General features: G+C 40.1%; 1 protein-coding gene across 2 annotated transcripts in view; it reads right to left on the bottom strand.

Annotated features, from left to right (window-relative positions):
- Window positions 1-5,579: 5,579 nt before the first annotated feature.
- The window catches only part of LOC128015400 (acid-sensing ion channel 4-B), a 36,520-nt gene continuing 24,439 nt past the window's right edge, over window positions 5,580-17,660 (bottom strand). Inside the window, exons 6-10 of one of the 2 annotated variants that reach the window (XM_052599212.1) lie at window positions 16,331-16,484; window positions 14,623-14,714; window positions 11,260-11,339; window positions 6,884-7,063; window positions 5,580-6,792 (exon numbers count right to left, since the gene is read on the bottom strand). In XM_052599212.1, coding sequence (XP_052455172.1) covers window positions 6,691-6,792; window positions 6,884-7,063; window positions 11,260-11,339; window positions 14,623-14,714; window positions 16,331-16,484 — 608 coding nt within the window. In that variant the 3' untranslated portion in view covers window positions 5,580-6,690. Of the gene's footprint in view, window positions 6,793-6,883; window positions 7,064-11,250; window positions 11,340-14,622; window positions 14,715-16,330; window positions 16,485-17,660 lie in introns of those variants that run through there. The other variant, XM_052599213.1, reaches the window with a different exon arrangement.

Here is a 17,660-nt window from a genome sequence, read left to right as displayed (position 1 = left end):
CTGTCACATAGAGGAAAAATAAAACTACTAAATACTTGACTGAATAGTTCTCTTGTATCTGATCTTCAGCTTACAAATGTTTTGGGTGCTTTACACTGAAAAATGTAAGGCACTGTTGAAAATGACAAAGCTGGTAACTACACACACAGAATCACATCAAATGTACAATAACCATTAATTAACAAAGTAATCCTGTGACAAACCCAACCCACTGTCAGAATATTTACTGTTTTAACAACCACTGAGATTTTTTTCCCCCTCTGTAACATCTATGGGACAGAAAGACACAGCTCTGGGGAGTACACTTTGTTCTTCAGTTGTAGCTGCAGGCATGCAGTAGAAGGAACAGATGTTATGCTCCAGGTAGAGCTTAGATCGGGCCCAACAAATCAAGCCCGACCCTACCCGAGCCCGAGCACGTTGTGTCCGAGCCCGGCCCGGCCCGACCATAGACAGTAGAAGAAATGGACACAGCGACCCCATTGGAACTCAATTGAGACAAGTGAAGCCCATTTTTAGCGTTTTTTAGCACTTCCGTTTCTGACGCGCAGACTCAAACGAAGCTTGACGATGTCAGCAACCTGTCTGACAGATGTAAATGTTCTAGTAGCTGTGCGTGCAAACTGCCATCGTTAATCTTGCAGAGACGGCGAGCTTGAGCGGGGAGTTCTTTGTCGTGAGTGAGCAGGAGTAAGTATTCTGATTAATTATTTTGTATAGTATTTTAAAATGTAACGCCAGTACGCCATATTAAGTTTATTGCCTGCGAGCTTCTCCTTCTGTCTGTACGGTAATGCGACAGAGAGTCGAGTGGTTATGACGCAATCGTTAGCCTATTTTTTACAAAAACTGTTTATACGGGGCCATAATGTAACATAGAAGGTAATGGAGCCCTTTATACATTGTCGTGTATCTTTAGAAATAAATAATGGACAAACAGAGTCTTTAAATGCCACAGATGTAAAGTTATTCACTGTCAAAAGTGACGCCAAAATGAATGGGAGTCAATGGTAATGCTAACGCAAGTGAAGTTCTGCTACAAGATGGCAGCTCGCAGCCGACTTCAACTTCCGGTCGACTTCCTTGACGCCTGGGCCCGACACGTTCACTATAATTATGAACCCGAGCCCGATTTAAACCCGACCATTTTTAATATATGGGCCTTTATAACCAGGGGCAGCGCCAGATTTTTTTATTTTTTTACCGCAGGTGCTGCTGTGCTATATATATATATGCGTGCGACATTTAATGCACGAGACAAAGCCAACACATATGTTCTCACTCCCCACGACTAGTTTAAAATGTTTCCATACCTCCGATTTTCCTCCAAACTTGCTCAAAGTTAATTCTCCTGTTTTTTTTTCTTTGCTTCTTCAAGCTCCATGTTGCACTTAATCTACTGAATAGTAGGCTACAGCGCGCACAGCAGGTGTGATGCGTCACGCATGCGAAACTGCGAGTGGACGAGACGCTGCGCATGACACGTGACGTGCTTTATCAAGGGCCCGACCCGACCCGGCCTGAGGACGGTGGCGGGAAATATCGGCCCGGGTTGCTCGGGCAGAGAATCTAAGCTCTAGCTCCAGGGGAGGACAAAATGAAAGAGAAAGCAAGGTCTGAGCTATGTTTTTTTGTGTATTGCACTATTTTAGTGCACATTTAAAGTCTGAGAGTGGTGTAATTATTTGCCTGTGAATAGCTGATTTCTGGGGAAAAATTGGTGTGCACAAAGCATATGATTATGTTTGTGTGTATTTGGAGATAATGCAATTGACAACTCCTGTTTCAGGACCAAAAGCTATTGATTGATTGATTGATTGATTGATTGATTGATTGAGTGATTGATTGAGTGATTGATTGATTGAAGGCAAAACATGAACATTTCACTTCTTGTCTAAAATAAGATCCACACGATCAAATTAATGCTTGTTAGATTAAATATTAAACAAAAATATTTTAGTCCATAAAGATCACAAAAAAGGTTATGTATGCATTATTTGACTATATTTTTAAATAGGCTTTTTTTTTTTTTTTTTTACATAATAATAGGCTATGTATCATTATTAGCCTGTTTTTCATTTTCATTTCATGTAATTTTTTTTCTACTCGTTTTTTTGTTTGTTTGCTTTGTTTTTTTTGTCACGGCGCGGTAGCGACGGTCTGGGTCCAAATGCAGGGAAGAGACACTTTATTATAAAAAAGAACAAAAAGGCCAACAAGGCAAAACAAAACTGGCATAAACACGATCACTGGGAAAACCACACACAACTCCAGGAACACTATATAAATCAACATTAACAAGTACAATTAATCCAGGCAGGCCGAGTGGTGGGAGAGAGGAGAATATATGTGGGTGAACAAATGGGAATCAGCTGTGTGTGTCTGAGTGAGTGAGCGGATGCAAAACAGGTGTACCGAGTGAACCAGGTGTGAAAATGAATGTGTGAGTGGGTGAAGGTGATGAGTCCGGGAGAATGGAAGTGGTGCCCTCTGTTGGTGAGAGGGAGGACCACCGAGTCCGGACTCATGACATTTTTTAGAATAATGTATATATATATATATATATATATATATATATATATATATATATATATATATATATATATATATATATATATATATATATATATATATATATATATATATATATATATATATATTTAATTAAATGTTTAAAATAACACCTAATAATAAGAGTATTATTTATTAGTGTGTTTTATTATTATTAGTAGTAGTAGTATTCTTTTTATCCTTTTTATTTATTTATAATTTTTTTGCCATGGCTTTATGTGTCCACATGTGGGATTACATTCATAGTCTCAAAGATAATGGTCGCCCTCTAGTGAGACAAAGAAAGATTATAAACTTTTCAGGTCAAATGGTGTTTGTAATCAGCGTTTAGAATTTGTATTGACTGACGTCTGGTTAGTAAAGGGCGGAGTCCGGAGCGATGACACATCAGAAGGCAACAGAGACAGTCACGTCTTCTTTTATAGGTGCGAAGAGAGAGCGATTCTGCTAAAAGTATCTCTTCATTGTGCTGTGGAGAATTACAATGCTAGTGTCTGTAATTAGGCCGACTGGGGCCGATTATTGTGGGCATCTCTCTGGCATTCACTCTGAGTCTCCTCAGTGTCACCTGGGGCCCGTTTCAGAAAGGAGGTTAAAACTCTGAGTATGTTAACCCTGAAATTAGGGAAATTTGTCTTAGTCTGTTGCAAAGAACTGCTACTTTTACATGGTAAATAGAATATATCGTGATTTTCACTCTATATTTTTTTCTGTATATAGCATCTAGAGCTACTTCCACTTAGCCTACTGTAAATAGGATATATCGCTAAGAAAGTATGTTAATTCCCCTTTGTGTAAATAGCCACTGCTGTATTTTTCTTACTTTATTGGCAGATCATTCGTAAAATAAGACAAATGCACTTAAAATATTATTATTACTATTATTTTGTAATATATACATTTATTTTTATTTTTTTTGCCCATTAGATACCATAAAAATGATTAACTATTAGTTAATTAATCTAACATTCTGCCAGTTTTGACCTGTGATATTATAACACTGATAAGAATTACATTTGTATTGAGTCTGAAGTATGCAGACGGCTTTTTGGTGGGAGCTGTTGCCATGGTGAATAACAATATCGGCGCTCCATTGATAATGGCTTTTTAAAGTTTTTAAAATTTAGAGTTGATTAAACCAACTCATTTCAGCTGTTCTGTAACCGAAAACTCAGAGTTTCCCATCTCAGGGTAAGGCAACTCAGAATTCAAGTTTAAACTCAGAGTTGGTTGAACCTCCTTATTGAAACGGGCCCCTGGGTGGATGAGTCCTGCAACAAAACAATCAAGGATCAGATCGTGTCTTCTGCTTTCCTCTAATCAGTTATCACAAAGTCAGTTACATTTATCATATCATGAGATTCCAATAAGGCACAAGCTATCCTAGGGGAAATGTGGGAGAGCTGTGTGCCGAAATAAGCTGAAGGAAGGGAGAAGGGGTATTGGGGGGCTCAGAGCCTGAACTATGTACAGATCATCCTGGCAAACGCTGAAAACAGGCCTGTGTTGATAAAGTGGACTTTTCATGTAGCTGGTTTCCCTTAGTTGGCCATGTTTATGCTGCACAAATTACTTAATTTTTTTCATAGAGGTGAAAGAAAACTGTTGCGCTCTTAGCCTGATCTGATTGAATTCTGTTTTTTGCATGACTTAAACTGCTAATATGCATGAATGCTGAAATTTTAAAAGTCAAAATTAAAAAATGTAAAGAAATTAATGCATTTATTCAGCAAGGATGCATAAAATTGATCAAATCGGCAGTAATAGAAAATACTACATTTGTAAATAAATGCTGCTATTTGCTCTATTTTCTTTTTGTCGAAAAATCCTGAAAAAATTATCATGTTTGCAGCATAGTTGTTTTCAACATTCATAATAATAAGATTTTTTTCTTGATCACTAAATCAGCATATAGTGATTTCTGAAGGATCATGTGATACTGAAGATTGGAGTAGTGGCTTCTGAAAATGTACTGGTAGCTTTGCTGTCATATAAATTGTATTTAAAAATATTTTATAAATATAAAAATATACAGGCTTGGTGAGCATAAGAATCTTTTAAAAACATTTTAAAAAATAAATAAAAAATCTTACCTGCCCCAAACTTTTGAATGGTAGATGTAGATACTCTGAACCACGTCTCACATAATACATCTGTGGCCCATTGACACAAGATTCATTTTACAGGGACACAAAAATAAGACAGTGTTTTAGTTGTACTGTAAATGCAGTCAGAAATGATAAAGCTTGATAAGCTTTTTCTGTTTTGACTTTTTTTTTCTTTACAATTTTTTCTATTTCTGTAAATATACATTTTTATTTCAAGAAAACTTTAATTAAAATGTAAGTTAATGCAAAATCATTGTCGATTCAGACCAATTAAAATAACTAAACCACACGATTTCATAAAAAATATAAATATTTTCTATTTGTAGACTAACTGCTGTAAACTAGAAATCAGTTAGTGGTTTAAAATTTTTGGAAGCAAACCAGTTAAATACAAAGCCAAACAGCTTTCATTGGTCAACTCAATTACACAGTTAAGAAAAGTTCAGAGTTCAGAAAATTCATGGATGGATCCAATCGTGACAAACAATAATGATGTCTATCAGGACAGTCTAGGTGTTTAATTTTCGACATTTACGCAAAAAAGCAGTGACCTGAAAATAAAGCATCAGTAATTCACACAGACTTGAACATGCTGTTTGGATCCAGCATAAAATAAGTGGGCGTCCAGAAACCAGGATTACGTTAATGGAATGATGTACTTCTTCTGCTGCTGAGCCACAAAGTAAATGATTTCCTGTTCTCTGCAGGGCAGCTAAAGAGTTAAAGTGCATCACACTGCAGATGTTTACTGTGAGCGCCGTGCTGCTGCTCACAGAAAAGTTACAGATGAAGAGCTTAAAAAGTCTTTTAGCCCACCCATGTAATATTGTTAAAAAAAAAAAAAAAAACTTTTATTAGCCAAATACTTCCACAGTAATCAGTTAGTCCCACTAGATGGCATCATGGCAGTAAAAGCAGATTTATTTTCTCCTTGAAATATTGTCCTCATGTACAATGTTAATTGTAGAAATTCTGCATATTCAGTCAGAAGGCTCTGGCTTAAAACCAGTCTCCAATACATTATTCAAGGCATGAAATTAAAAAGAAGAAGGAGAACTCAGCTGTAGTCATTATTTTAGTCCTTTTCAGATTGATTGACTGATTTATCTTTATTTTTAATATTTATGACCAGATGGAAATTGTGTATATTCATCAAAATGTTACTACAATTTTAAATGTTTCTATTTGTATTTGAATGTGTGTGTATTTAAAAAAATATATACATATACCACCTACCTTTTTATATTCATATAAAGAAGTTTATATATTTTTATTTTTTTATTTTACCTTAATTTATTTTATTTATTAACAGTGTGTGCTCTTGTGTGATGTTTTCCATGTTTTAAACCTAGAGTCAGATTTTTTCATTATAAGGACTATAGCAAAATGAAGAAGTTACATAAGACCAAAAAAAAAAAAAAAAAAAAAACGCACAAAAAAAACCAACCAAACACTTACTCCTACAGATAAGCAAGTGGTATATTTTAGCTGTTCTCCTACTCAGAAGTCTCATTATGTTATTAAGAAACGTGAAAAGGTGAAATTATGCAAACACTGAATCGCGTAGAAGCCAATTTTTCTGCACTCAGCAACAGCTGTATGTTTGCTTCATTTCTCTGTTTTCCTTATAACTTCCATTTAGTTCTTATTTGTCCTGACAAATAGTTAATTAATGTGAAATGCAACATTCTGATCAAATCTGATCCTCTCTGGTCTTTTCTTCTTTGAAGTCCATAATAGAACAACCCAGATGGGGAAAAAAAATCTACAAAAGCACATGTGAATTACATTGTGTGATTTCTTCATCTGGTATTGACCTGAACGATGAGACCAGTGATGGTTTGACTGGTTTGAGCAGGTTTCACATGAGGCCATGGATTAAGCTTTGGCTTTAGCTTTTATAAGTGGAAAAAAAAAAAGAAATTGTATTTCAGTTCGCAGGGTCCATTCAGAATCCCAATTTCAAAGTTCAGTGATATGAAAATTAAACACAGAGAAGAAGAGGCATCCTTTAACAAGCCAAGTCCTGCTGTACAACTGCTTGTGCATTGTGATGATTTGGTAATATTGAAGTTGGATGTGCACTGTGGAGTTGAGCCACTTCATTGGCTTCCTGTTGACAAACCAATCACAAGATGTGCGTCATCAGTTATAAGGTGCAATGTGTATAAGCCACCAAAAATCTCTCTTTTTCTCCGACTCACCTTGAATTTGACTTCTTCAAATCTTACAGTAGCTATAGTTCTATCTGCCAGCTGTGTTCGCAGGTTCAGTTCTCGCATGTTCTTTGTTCTCTGAACCTGCTCTTGAATCAAGTTCCTTTGGTTTTGTTTTTTCTGAATCTTTTTAGGTTTCAGGAGTTGCTTGATTTTGCATTTGACCACCTACAGAGATAAAGATTAAAAGCAGACTGAAAGGACAAGATATGTTTGTGTGTTATGATAATCTGTTTATGTGAATGTCATAGAACGTCTCGGTTACGTATGGTAACCCTCGTTCCCTGAAGGAGGGAATGGAGACGCCACGTTGGTGACCGACGAATATGGGATATCGCTTCAATAGACCAATCTACTTCAAGTGTAAACTAAACGAGCCAATGCACATTTGCATGCAATTATTGCATCCAGCTGCCGCTGATCACTGCGTGAGTATAAGAGGGCAGCAGGTGCAATGCATACCAGTTTTTCGCTGAGGAGCCGAGCAGGGAACCCGGCAGCTCAGCGGCGGTACAGCAACCATGGCGATGGGACGTGGCGTCTGCGTTCTCTCCTTCAGGGAAGGAGGGTTACCATACATAACCGAGACGTTCCCTTTCAGTTGGTCACTCTCGACGCCACGTCCACGACCACGATGCCTATCAAAGCGCCATTGGGTGCTGCCCCTTCCAGTGCCCTGTGCGAGCCGCCTGCGCCCCTATTAGGTGTAGGCCGGGGCTCAGAACAAGTAGATCCACTCACCATTGTCAAAGCACTACCTCACTGGGTGAGATTGGATAACACTGGGAAAACGTACCCGGTCCGCTTGGAGCTGGGACGCCGCGGAAGCCCCATCCTTCCCGAAGGAGAACTCGGAGGCAAATACACATATAGCATCCGTTCAGGAGTATAAGGAGAAATTTGAGGTGATTAAAACCCTCTTGGGAAGGCAGAAGTCTGCCAGGGAAACACGGGCTCTAAGGCTATACTGTGGACTATACACATATGAGTACCACTTAGGTCTCAATATGGAACCCAGCCTTCCATGGTTCTCACGGATTCATCATGAAGGCCTGGCGACGGACGTTCCGCCGCGTCCAGATGCCTAGGGTGATGGAGGATCTCAACAGGGTCTACAGTACGGACACTCTGGAGCAGTTTTAGCAAGCCGAAACTTACCAGGGACTCTCAGTGCCTCTCAGAGTTTTCAATGAAAGACACTTTAGCTCAACTGATTGCAAAGGCTCGAATGGGCCCTGCTGTAGTGATTTAAGCACTAGAGACAGGTCTCAAGAGGGTATGCAGGGGGGCCGGGATGGATTTAACCTCCTGGCCCCTCTAAGGAACCTGATGATGAGGTCATGCTTACCCATAGACTTCCCATTCACGGGGTCATGGTACGCAGCAATAGCGGCAACCTGGACTTTGAGGGTGGAGGGAGACAGCCTTCGCTCAGCCGCCTTGCTGCAGAAAGGATAGCACGACTGCAATCGGGCATCTTCGGGGGTCTTTCTCGGCAAGAACAACACCACTCAACGAACAGGTTCCAATTCAAGGCATAGGCGTGTCTCGTAGACGGTGCTCTTGCCGAAGTGATGGTGTTCACTACCTCTTGGGGTAGGTCACCTAGAACCTCCGCGTCCCGTCCAGGGACCAAACATGGAGTTTCCAAAGGTCTGGACGCGTATGCCAAATGGTGCCCTGTCTCTGAGTCAGTAAATCCCTCCTTGGAACCGGCCAAGGAAGGACTGTCGAGAGGAGCACTAGTTCGGGGAACCAGGTCCGAGTAGGCCAATATGGTGCTACTAGCAAGACTTGCTCCTCGTCCTCCCAGACTTTGCACAATGTCTGTGCGAGAAGGCTCACTGGGGGAAACGCATACTTGCGTAGGTCCCGCGGCCAGTTGTGTGCCAGTGCATCCGTGCCGAGAGTTCCCTCAGTCAGGGAGTAGAAAACCTGGCAGTGAGAGGTCTCTGGAGCAGCAAACAGATGCAGGTGGATGCCACTGGATCGGAGGTGCTAGAGGGGTGGAGGTCCCCAGAGGGTTGGTTCCCTGGGGGGTTTGCCACCACTGTGACCCTCAAACCACCCGCGCTACTGCTGGAAGTGGTTCTCGTCTGTTGGCCGCCAGAACAAGCCCCAGATCACGGCCGCGGGACTCCGCCCCCTTGAAGGTAGCGGAGCCTGGTTTGCAGCTCCGAGATGGTAATATTCCCGCAGTGAGAACATGACTCATCCACGTAAGCCACCTCAGCGTGCTCGACGCCCAGACACGTGAGGCAGCGATCGTGACCATCACCCGTTGCCAGGTAACAACCGCACCCAGAAATGCACGGGTGAAACGGCGGCCCGGGAAAGCATAGCTGCCACTTCGGGATCCGACTCAGGCTTTGTCACCATCCCAGAGGACGGTAGGGTAGCCGAATCGTCATCCCACAGCTCTCCCTCCGATGCTGAGATCGACATCTGGTCTGGGGGAGTCCCACTGGATACCGCTGGTACGCTCCTTGAAGAGGGCCCAGCGCGTTCCGTGGGTTGCTCCACTGGAGCGGAGGAGCTAGAGGAGTAGAGGGTCCCCAGAGGGTTGGTTCCCTGCGGGGTTTGCCACCACTGTGACCCTCAAACCACCCGCGCTACTGCCGGAATTGGTTCTTGTCTGTCGGCCACCAGAACGAGCCCCAGATTGCGGCCGCGGGACTCCGCCCCCCTGAAGGTAGCGGAGCCTGGTTTGCAGCTCCGAGATGGTCATATTCCCGCAGTGAGAACATGACTCATCCATGAAAGCCACCTCAGCGTGCTCGACGCCCAGACACGTGAGGCAGCGATCGTGACCATCACCCGTTGCCAGGTAATGACCGCACCCAGAAACGCACGGCTGAAACGGCATCCTTATAAGGACGATCCGTGAAGCTCTTTTAGAGAAATTTGCTCTTTAGGAAATTCTCTTTTAGTGCTGAAGCGCACAGGGGAATTGGCCGTTTGCAACACGACAGGGGTAGTGCAGCCTGAAGTGTGCAATCCACTAGACACAGGAACGACCGCCGCTGAAGCGCCGTCTCACCAACACACGAAGCTTCCAAGAGCGTGCTGAACATGTAGTTTACAGCAGACACAGTTGAGTAGAGCGATACTAACGCTCGGCTCCAAAGCGAAAAGCTGGTATGCATTGCACCTGCTGCCCTCTTATACTCACGCAGTGATCAGCAGTGTTGTGCAAGTTACTTCCTAACTGTAATACATTATAGATTACTTATTACTGTTATTTAAATGAAATACTTTACCTTACAATATTACTGTCTCAGAATTGTAATACATTACATTACTCCTGTATTACTTTTGAGTTACTTTCACGAAAATAACTACAAGGTAGAACTTAAAATTCTAAATTGACAAAATGTAATACAGAGCATTTTACATCCAGTAGAAGACAATTTGATGTTCCATTATGACTGTGGGCTATCCAGGCTACTAACAATATATATAATTGGCAAAGTGACTCAAGACAAAAAAAGGATGACAGACAAAATCACAAATGATTAAAGTCTGTTAAAAGTATGGTAGAGGTAAAATTATTATCTGGCAATATCCGTGAATAGCTTGGGTCTATTAATATAAGACACAACATAAGTAAACTCAAATGCCATGACAAGATGCACATTTGTTTTACTTTATTCTCTTTGAATTCAAGAGGTTCACAACACAAAACTGTCATGCACAAAGTGCACATGATGAACATAGCTTAGGCTGTGCTTTCTCAAGTATAAAGTGCAATTGGAGGACCAACCCCTTAGCCTCAGTCATTTTAGTCCACAGAACTGAACATATAGGCTTAGCATAGCCTAACTGCTGACCACCTCGTGAATGTACAGTCGTCTTCTGCCATCTTCATTAGCCGCTTTTCAACTGGCAAGCGCGACTCGCGAGCACAGCAGGGGCAGAAATCACGCCTCGCGCCACTCCTGTAAAACCCGCCATCACTGGACTATGTCACGCAATAACAAAGTAACACCAACAAGAGGGAGATTAATGAAATCTCGTGGTCTCGCAAATATTTTATTTATTTATTTTTTTTTTTTGTAACGCACGCTTTGCTGAAAATGTACCGAGTAAAATATTACTGAAAATGAATTAGTAATGCCTTACACTACTACGTTACAGGAAAAAGTAATAAATTACTGTAATGCATTACTTTTGTAACGTGTTACTCCCAACACTGGTGATCAGTGGCAGCTGGATGCAATAATTGCATGCCAATGTGCATTGGCTCGTTTAGTTTACACTCGAAGTAGATTGGTCTATCGAAGCGATATCCCATATTCGTCAGTCGTGGCATCGAGAGTGACCGACTGAAAGGGAACTGTCATTTCACAATGAAGTTAAGATACCTCATATATATAGTCAAGTATTTCCAGTACAGTAAGAATACTGGCCCCAATGAAGAGCCCCATCTGTCCACCAATATCTCCTGTAAATGGAAACCAAACATCAATAAACAAAAATAATAATAATAATAATTAAGTCTTTCTTCTGTTTTAATCATCTATTTTCTAAAGTATTAATTTGCAAACTAATCAGGGTTTGACTTTTTTTTTTTTATTTGCAGACTAAATTTTTTAATTACCATTCAGAACATGTGTTAGTCAAAACAATAACATCAGAAATAAAAAATATTATCAAAACCACAGTTATATATATATATATTTATTTTTATATTTATTATAAATTCAAAATATGTTCAGCTGTTCTCTTTCAGAAGTCAGCATACTGAAATCGGTATATTGAAATCTGTCCTCCATTGACATCCATAAAAAAAAAAATTAAAACACATTCTCACTCCCAATACATCTGATACATCTCCCAAAATAATATGGAATGAAAAAATCTTTTACCCAGCATATAGTTCCCCTTCTAGGGAACTTGCGTTGTGTAGTACATGTGAAACAACTCTAATTTTATTAACTCACATAGCTCCTGACGTCACAGGTGGGCACCCCGAAGTATAAAAGGGCATCCAGCCTGGCTTTTATGACTACGTTTAGTTCCTCTTGGCACAAGCCCTCTCAAGTAGTCCCTCTATGCTTTGAGCTGTCTCCCCTGTATGGTTTCAAGTAGATGGCCCATTGCTTTTAGAAACTTAGCTGTTTTGAGGATCGCTATGTTTCCAGCTTGGATAGATGAGGCTGGGCCAGCTGGGCTTCCTCCCCGTTTTCTATGGTTTTTTAGATGCCCCCCTTTGGTTCCTTCTTTTGTGCTAGGCTGCCTCCCCTGATTTCAGGGTATATGTCGTGCTGGCAGTTTCCTTGTTTGTCCATGCTTTAAGCTGTCTTTCCTCTATTAGGGTCTCAGGTAGATAGCTCATTGCTTTTAGAAACATAGCTGTTTGAGGACAGTTATATTTCCAGCTAGCTCAAGTTATTTAGCTTCCTGTCTAATATTTAGGAACGAGGGCATGGGTTTCCTCCCTATTTTCAAGGGTTTTCATAGGTGGTCCCCCTTAGGTCCCCTTCTATTGTGCTAGGCTTTCTCATTTTTCAAGCAGGTTTTCCAAATTTCTCATGCTATCTCCAGTGTATCAAGGTTTCAAATGGACAGGTATGCACAATTGCAAGGATTTTTTCATTCCTCAAATTGTTCTTTTCCTTTTCCTTTTCTTGTCTCTTTTTTCATTTAATAAAAAAAAAAAAAAAAAAAAAAATTATATATACCTGGCTATGCGTTCTATACTAGACTAACTGAGAATTGTCATGGCACTTGTATTCTGTTGTTGTTCTCTTGTTGACCTGACTGCTTCTATTGTTCTCATTTGTAAGTCGCTTTGGATAAAAGCGTCTGCTAAATGATTAAATGTAAATGTAAATGTTCACTTGGGGATGCAGTGTGAGTTCCCTGGAAGGGGAACATCTCAGGTTGCACATGTGACCCTGAGAGGGAATGAGACACTGCTTACCCTTGCCATGCATAGAGCTCTGAGCAATCTTAAGCCTTGTCTGAGGAAATTGCTGTTCGAGGATAGCTGAGTTTCAGCTCCATGACTACTCCCCTTATTAGGGCATTTATATAGCTGTATCCTTGAGGCCCTTGCCTAGACTGTGCTGTCTCCCCTGTCAGGATTTTAAGTAGATAGCCCACTCTCTGTGGTCTTGGCAATCTTCAGTTAGGACATTTGGAGGATAGTTATCTGAGGATAGCGGTTTTATAGCTCAGTGACTACTCCTCTTTCCAGGGTTTTTAACCATCTGAGGTCTAAGGGGGTTTTGGGGGCCAGAAGTTTTGACATGCCCTGACTTTTGTGCTTTTTTCACTTGCTTATAAACTTACACATGGCTAAAGTCTGAAAACACTGTGTTCGGTACAAACTGGACTACAATAATATATAAATAGCATGTATGTACATGATTGTGTTTTGGAAAAAACAACATTTATGCATGGTTAGTGAAAAACTGAAATTAGTTAGTCGCTGAAATAAGGTCATAAAACACATACAGAACATTTGTTCACAAGACTGTCAAACCTACAGCTTGTAGCATAGAATTTTTGCTTCAAAATTATGTGAAAATCATCTTGTTTACTCACTCACAGAAAACAATAGATTGATAAAAAATTTCTAATACACATATGCGAGTAGGCATCAACTATCATGAATATTACTGTGATTTACACCTGAGAAGACAAAGGACCGCATAATGAGCTGCATAAGGAGCTTTCAGTCAGGTGTGTTACTGAGAGGGAAGAGTTACAAGAAAGAATATGACAACAAAATAAATTTATATATTTTTATGCTTGAAGTTTATTTAGAATATATTTAATTATCCCACAAAATAATTTGAGATTCACTTGCAAGTGCAGTTAAACAGTTTATTTTAAGAATAATCAAAGCTGACTTTCAATGCTGAATTTTTATCATCATTACTCCAGTCACACGATCCTTCAGAAATTCTTCTAATATTCAGATTTTCTACAAAAAACAAAAAACAAAAAAAAAACATTATTATTATTATTATTAATAATAATGTTGAAAAGAGCTGAGAATATTTTTTCAGGTTTTTTTGATAAATTGAAAGAACAGCATTGTTTGTAACATTTAATGTATTAATAATTTTTATTTATCATCATGTGTGTGCTAAATAAAAGTTTTAATTTCTATATATACTGACTCAAAGCTTTTGAATGGTATAGTGTATATTGTTACACTTGGAGTAAGACTGGATTCTGAAAATTTAGCTTTGATTACAGGAATAAATTCAATTTAAACACATTCATGCTTCAGAGACCATTCCTGCTGTAGTCAATCCCTGAGTTTCCGCTAGAGGACGCAGCGTCTTGTTCCCTCTCGGAACCCGAGATGTTTCCGAGATGAGATGAAATTCTCATTCTTATATTAGTATTGAAATGTTAAATTGTTTCTCACTCAAAAACCAATGTGACTTATTGCAAAAAAAAAAGAGTGCTTTAGCATCAGTACCATGATGTGCAAAAGTTTTGGACCTGTGACATTTATCGGGCCCCTAGGGAGTGAGAACGGATTGAAAAATTGGCGAATTGGCAAAATTCTCAAAGTGCAGCCTGTACATTCCACACCTTTAAAAAAATTGTCTTTCATGTGAAAAAACATCTCTTTTGTTGTCCATAAGAAAGGGACCCAATTTTCATTTCTGGGTGAACTATCCCTTTAATACTTTTTTGAGAAGGATGATGACCATAACAGATGCTGTACAGCTGTTTATAGTGTGTGGGGATTGGAAACCTACCTAACAGACCAGCGATGTCGTACGCTTTCTTCTGTTCAATTGTCTCATAATTAAGGGCCTCAAAGAAAATATCCAAGATGAGAAAGTTGTCTCTGCACAATGAAAAGTTTAATAAAAATGTTTTAATTCCCTGCATTGGGTATAGATTTAATACTGCAAACAGTATAGAAATGAGCCCATTATTTTTGTATTACGGAAAGAAAAGGATTAGCACCAAAAATTGTTAAAGGGGGGGTGAAATGCTATTTCATGCATACTGAGTTTTTTACACTGTTAAAGAGTTGGATTCCCATGCTAAACATGGACAAAGTTTCAAAAATTAAGTTGTACGTTTGAAGGAGCATTTTTGTTCCAAAAAAACCTCTTCCGGTTTGTCACAAGTTTCGGAAAGTTTTTTCGAGGATGGCTCTGTGTAACGTTAGATGGAGCGGAATTTCCTTATATGGGTCCTAAGTGCGCACTCTTCTGCCGGAAGAGCGCGCGCTCCCGTATAGCAGAGCAGAGAGAGGCTGAGCACAGCCTGATCAGAGCGAGAGCGTCGCGAAAAGTCACAAAAGAAGTGTGTTTTTGGTTGCCAGGGCAAGACAACCCTGCACAGATTACCAAAACAGAAACAGCATTAAGGGACCAGTGGATGGAGTTTATTTTAACAGAGCATCAACGGAGTTGTGCAAGTGTTTTTGTTTGTTCCCTGCATTTCGGATTGCACATCTTTATTTCTTAAGTATAATGCAGTCTCAACGGAAAAGGGTCACGATTGTGTGTTGGAACCACATGCGGTGAGTAAAACTGCTTCAAATATCTCTGTGTTGTGTTGTTAACTTAGCTATCAGCGCGTAAGCACATCAAGTAAACAACATGCGATGTTGTCATCAAACTGCACTTTCCACATGTACAGCTTAAAAAAAATAAAAAATAAAAAAAACGACATAAAGTGGAACTTAGTCATTTTCCAAAACCGCTAAGCAAATATATACAGTTTCAGTACATACCACATAGCATACCGCCTTTGCTGATGCTGCTCTTGTTAAATTTCAGCCTCTGGATCTGTGTCACAGCTTCCACATGCTCTCAGCTCAAAAGCCTACTGACGCTCGTGATTCTTTAGCTCCGCCCACACGTCACGCCTCTAGGCGCTCGTGTTTTTCCGGGAAAAATCGGTACAGACTATCTTTCTCTTATAAATATAATAAAAATAAAGACTTTTTGGAGTTATGAAGGATGCAGTACTACTCTATAGGTACTCAAGATTAACAGGATATTGAGTGAAAACAAGCATTTCACCCCCCCTTTAAAAAAAATAATTAGTGGAAACCACAGAATGTAATTATAGATCAGTCTATTAATTTATTTTTCTATTATTGAGCCAATGAATGGAAGATCACAATTACATTTTGCATCCCAATATATAACTGACAGAAAAAAAACCTGCAAAGACAATAGGAATCCTGCTATAGTTATTAAAAATGATGACAGAATTTGTGAGAGAAGCAGGTTTTGCAAAAATAATAATAATAAATAAATAAATAAAATATGCTGTGTAGGTATCCTTGCAGAAGCATATTTAGTTTCCTATGAAAGAAATGCTGGGTCTGTTTCCTCTCTGGTCGGTCTGAGGGCATAAACTATAATGTTCAAAATGTTCAGCAGCAGAATGAGACTGTGCACGAGACTGTGTGCATGTGTGGCCATTTTTCATAAGACTTACCTGATGTATTCCTCCGATTTTTGGTATTTGCGAGAAAGGTAGCGAGCGGAGCCCCTGCTGGGGATTTTAACCATAGAGAGCTCTTTTCCATAGCGAGTGAAATTACAGGGTGTCTCGCAGGGGCATGAGTCACCTGTGCTCTTCTGGAGTAAAGCTGCAGAAGTGCACAGGAAATATTGATGAATTATATTTAAATAAAAATAAAAATAAAAGTACAGATACTATTTCCAAAAATGTACTCGGGTATCAGCATTCTAAAAGTTCTTACCTTTAAACTGACTTTTGAAACATGAGGTTGTACAGAATTCTTTTTTTTTTCTTTAGTATTTATTTTTATGGAAAAATTATAAAGAAATCTGTCATTAATCGTTATTTTTTCCATAGTTCTGAGTATGTGTCAGGATCCCCAGCTGGAATGCCCATGAGATCCTCTAAAGTTCACTTCCACCATTATAACTGCAGCCTATATTCCACAGGATTCTAATGCTAAGCTTGCTATGAACGAACAACCGACCCATGTGGCAGGGCATCCAGGTCATCAGTGACTACAAGCCAAGCAACTCCACTCCAATGGTCACAGATGTCTTCTTCCTTGACAAGTTAAATTACTTTCATGCTCGCTTCAATAGTGACAGCAAGGAGACGGCCTTGCACACCTCAAGGACTGCCTCCCACACTGGACCCACACCATTTTGCCTACCATAGCAATAGGAGCATAGAGGATGCAGTATGCACAGTGCTGCACAGTGCTGTACTCACACACGTGGACAATAACAACACATATGCACGGATTTTGTTTGTTGACTTCAGCTCAGCATTTCAGTCATTCCCTCCAATTTGACCAGAAAACTTGGAGACCTGGATATTAACACCTCCCTCTGCAACTTAATTAAGGACTTTCTGACTAACAGACCTCAACATGTTAGGTCAGGCCACACCTGCTCCACCACCATCACACGTAACAATGGCGTACCACAGGGCTGTGTGCCGAGCCCATTCCTCTACTCCCGCTACACCCACGACTGCAAACCTGTGCATGGATCCAACTTCATCATTATGTTTGCAGATGACACCTCGGTGATTGGCCTCATCAGAGACAATGATGAGAGGGAGGAGGTTCAGCACCTGGCCGCATGGTGCACTGACAACAACCTGCTCCTTAATACCAGTAAGACAAAGGAGCTCATTGTGGACTTCAGGAAGAAGAAAGGAAGCATGCATGACCCCATTCACATTAACAGGATGGCTGTTGAACGTGTCTCCAGCTTCCTGGAAACCACCATCTCAGAGGAACTGTCCTGGACCACAAACACCTCCAGCCTGGTCATGA

Source organism: Carassius gibelio, chromosome A6 (genome assembly GCF_023724105.1).
Source record: "Carassius gibelio isolate Cgi1373 ecotype wild population from Czech Republic chromosome A6, carGib1.2-hapl.c, whole genome shotgun sequence".
In the NCBI taxonomy this organism is placed as follows: Eukaryota; Metazoa; Chordata; class Actinopteri; order Cypriniformes; family Cyprinidae; genus Carassius; species Carassius gibelio.
Note: the sequence above shows the minus strand (reverse complement) of the source record. Positions and strands in the feature narration are given on the sequence as shown.